At 50.2% G+C, this 2,954-nt stretch overlaps 1 protein-coding gene across 3 annotated transcripts in view; it reads right to left on the bottom strand.

Moving 5' to 3' along the window:
- Positions 1 to 1,352: 1,352 nt before the first annotated feature.
- The window catches only part of IER3 (immediate early response 3), an 8,098-nt gene continuing 6,496 nt past the window's right edge, over positions 1,353 to 2,954 (bottom strand). Inside the window, exons 2-3 of one of the 3 annotated variants that reach the window (XM_032441693.1) lie at positions 2,066 to 2,506; positions 1,353 to 2,017 (exon numbers count right to left, since the gene is read on the bottom strand). In XM_032441693.1, the coding sequence (XP_032297584.1) occupies positions 1,649 to 2,017; positions 2,066 to 2,506 (810 nt within the window). In that variant the 3' untranslated portion in view covers positions 1,353 to 1,648. Of the gene's footprint in view, positions 2,507 to 2,954 lie in introns of all 3 variants that reach the window. The other 2 variants (XM_015850595.2, XM_015850592.2) reach the window with 2 other exon arrangements.

Genomic DNA, 2,954 nt, shown 5'->3' with positions numbered 1-2,954 from the left:
GTTCCCATTGTGGGGTCTCTATGGGGTCATCCAGCCATTGGGATCCATCAGTTCCCATTCCCAGATCCATATGGGGACACTGACCCACTGGGATCTATCCGTTCCCATTGTGGGTTCTCCATGGGGTCATCCAACCATTGGGATCCATCAGTTCCCATTTCCATGTCTATATGGGGACACTGACCCACTGGGATCTATCCGTTCCCATTGTGGGTTCTCTATGGGATCATCCAGCCATTGGGATCCATCAGTTCCCATTTCTGGGTCTCTTTAGGGATGCTGATCCATTGGGATCCATCAGTTCCCATTTCCAGTCCCATGGGGATCCATCCCAACACCTCTATGTCCATTTGGGATCACCGAGATCCCATCAGGATCCATCTCAACACCTCAGCATCCTGATCCTTTTAGGATCTCCCTGGTTCCATTGGGATGACACAATCCATCCCAAAAACTCTGTGCCCATTGGGATCGCTCCAATCCCATCGGGATCCATCCCAACTCTTTGGGATCTCTCCAATCCCACAGGGATCCATCCAGTCCCATTGGGATCCATCCCAACACCTCTATGTCCTTTGGGATCGTTCCAATCCCATTTTGGTGCTGCAGCTGCAAATTCAATCAATCCCCCACTTCGTTTCCATTTTTAAACCTTTTTCCCTACTTAATTACCCCTTTTTTTACCCCATTCCCCCCCCCCCAGGATCTACCTAATCTCCTCGGGCCGCCCCCGAGAAAAAACATATAAACTGAAGCAGAAAAAATGGGTCATTTTGGGGTTATTTTCACCTATTTCTGCTGGAACACACATGAGTTGCAAAGGGTGGTTTGGGGCGGGTAGAGTCGAATGGTATCGATGGACAATATTGGTTTTTTATTCGTTATTTTCTACTGTTTTGTGTCTCTGTGAATTTCTCGAGGCATGGGGCCCTCCAAAATGGGGAGAAAACACCCAGATTTGGGTCAGCCACGCAGGACATTGGCACCGGACAACGTGGACTCATTGCTGTGTGGGAATTGCAGCCACTCATGCTGGGTTTTACCCAATTCCCCCATTTATGTGCCCCAAAATGGGCCTATTTTTCAGTTGTTTGGGTTTTTTTTCTTTTTTTAAGAAAAAAAAAATATAGATTTTTGTTGTTAGTTGTGGTGTGATGGTTTGTTTCAGAGCAGCCTCAGAATTGGGGTCCAACTTGGGATGAAAAGTGGAGTTTTCCACCTAAAAACCTTCTTCTCCACCTAAAAATGGCCATTTTCCACCAAAAATGCCAGTTTTCGACAAAACCCTTCAGTTTCATCCCCCCCTCCCCCATAGATACGGTGCTCCAATAACAACACAGCGACAACTCACATTGTAAACAACTCATTTCTGTAATAAATAACCCAAAATCGGGGTTCAAACAGCCCCGAAATAAATAGTGTTAAATATTAAATAACCCTACAATTAAATAAACGCTTTAAATAAATAGACCAATAAATATCAACGTGACCCACACAAAGAACTGGGGCCATCTCTGAGGGTGAGGTAGGGGCACCCATGGGTGCTTGGTGCCATCGTGGTCCCCCAGAGCCGTCCCTATATCCATGGGTGTCACCTCCATGGGGAGGTGACGGTCATACGGCGTCACCCAGACAACAGGGTGGACAGTCAGTGTGCGGTGACGTTGTAGGCCCGTAGGGTTGGCGACGGCAACAACCGTGGGTAGGGGGTACCCATGGGTGTCACCTGCCCCCCATTGGATGGGCACGTTGTCGCTGTGGGGCCGGGCAGCGCCACCACCATCTCCTGTGTCACCAATTCTTCAGGTCGTGTTGGTGTTGTCCCCACGTCCAACTCTTCGGGTTGTGGTGACACGTAGGGGGGTAACGATGACGCGTTCAACGTCACCGCGACCACCGTGGGTGTCACCATCACCATCTCGGGTGTCACCATCACCACCTCTCCCGGTTGTGTCGTCACCGCGACCATCTCGGGTGTCATGGCCGCCTCTCCCGGTTGTGTTGTCCCCATGGCCACCTCTCCCAGTTCCTTTGTCACCTCAACCACCTCAGGTGTCATGGCCACCAACCCGGGTTGTGTCGTCTTCCCAACCACCTCAGGTGTCATGGCCGCCACTCCCAGTTGTGTCGTCTTCCCAACCACCTCAGGTGTCATGGCCACCAACCCAGGTTGTGTTGTCCCCATGGCCACCAACCCGGGTTGTGTCGTCTTCCCAACCACCTCAAGTGTCATGGCCGCCTCTCCCAGTTGTGTTGTCCCCATGACCATCTCGGGTGTCATGGCCACCAACCCGGGTTGTGTTGTCACCTCGACCACCTCGGGTGTCATGGCCGCCTCTCCCAGTTGAGTTGTCCCCACGACCACCTCGGGTGTCATGGCCGCCTCTAGTTGCGTTGTCACCGCGTCCGTTGGCGCGCTGTACACCTGAACACCGACCACAGCCAACAACACCAGTAGGAGCCGCGCGGCCGGGCTGGCTTCTTCTGTTGGGGGCGGCCGTCGTACCTGGAAAAGGGGGGAAATAAAGGGTTAATATATGGGGTTTTTTGGGGTAAAAAGGCTTAAAATGAGAGAAAACAGCATTATTGGCCATTGTACCTGGAAAGGGGGGTGATAAAGGGTTCATATATGGCTTTTTTTGGGGTAAAAAGGCTTAAAATGAGAGAAAACAGCATTATCGGCCATTGTACCTGGAAATTGGGGGAATAAAGGGTTCATATATGGCTTTTTTTTGGGTAAAAAGGCTTAAAATGAGAGAAAACAGCGTTATCGGCCATTGTACCTGGAAACGGGGGTGATAAAGGGTTCATATATGGCTTTTTTTGGGGTAAAAAGGCTTAGAATGAGAGAAAACAGCGTTATCGGCCATTGTACCTGGAAAGGGGGGTGATAAAGGGTTCATATATGGCTTTTTTTGGGGTAAAAAGGCTTAGAATGAGAGAAAACAGCATTA

Source organism: Coturnix japonica, unplaced genomic scaffold (genome assembly GCF_001577835.2).
Source record: "Coturnix japonica isolate 7356 unplaced genomic scaffold, Coturnix japonica 2.1 chrUnrandom492, whole genome shotgun sequence".
Taxonomy (NCBI): Eukaryota; Metazoa; Chordata; class Aves; order Galliformes; family Phasianidae; genus Coturnix; species Coturnix japonica.
This window is presented reverse-complemented; position numbering and strand designations above follow the sequence as displayed.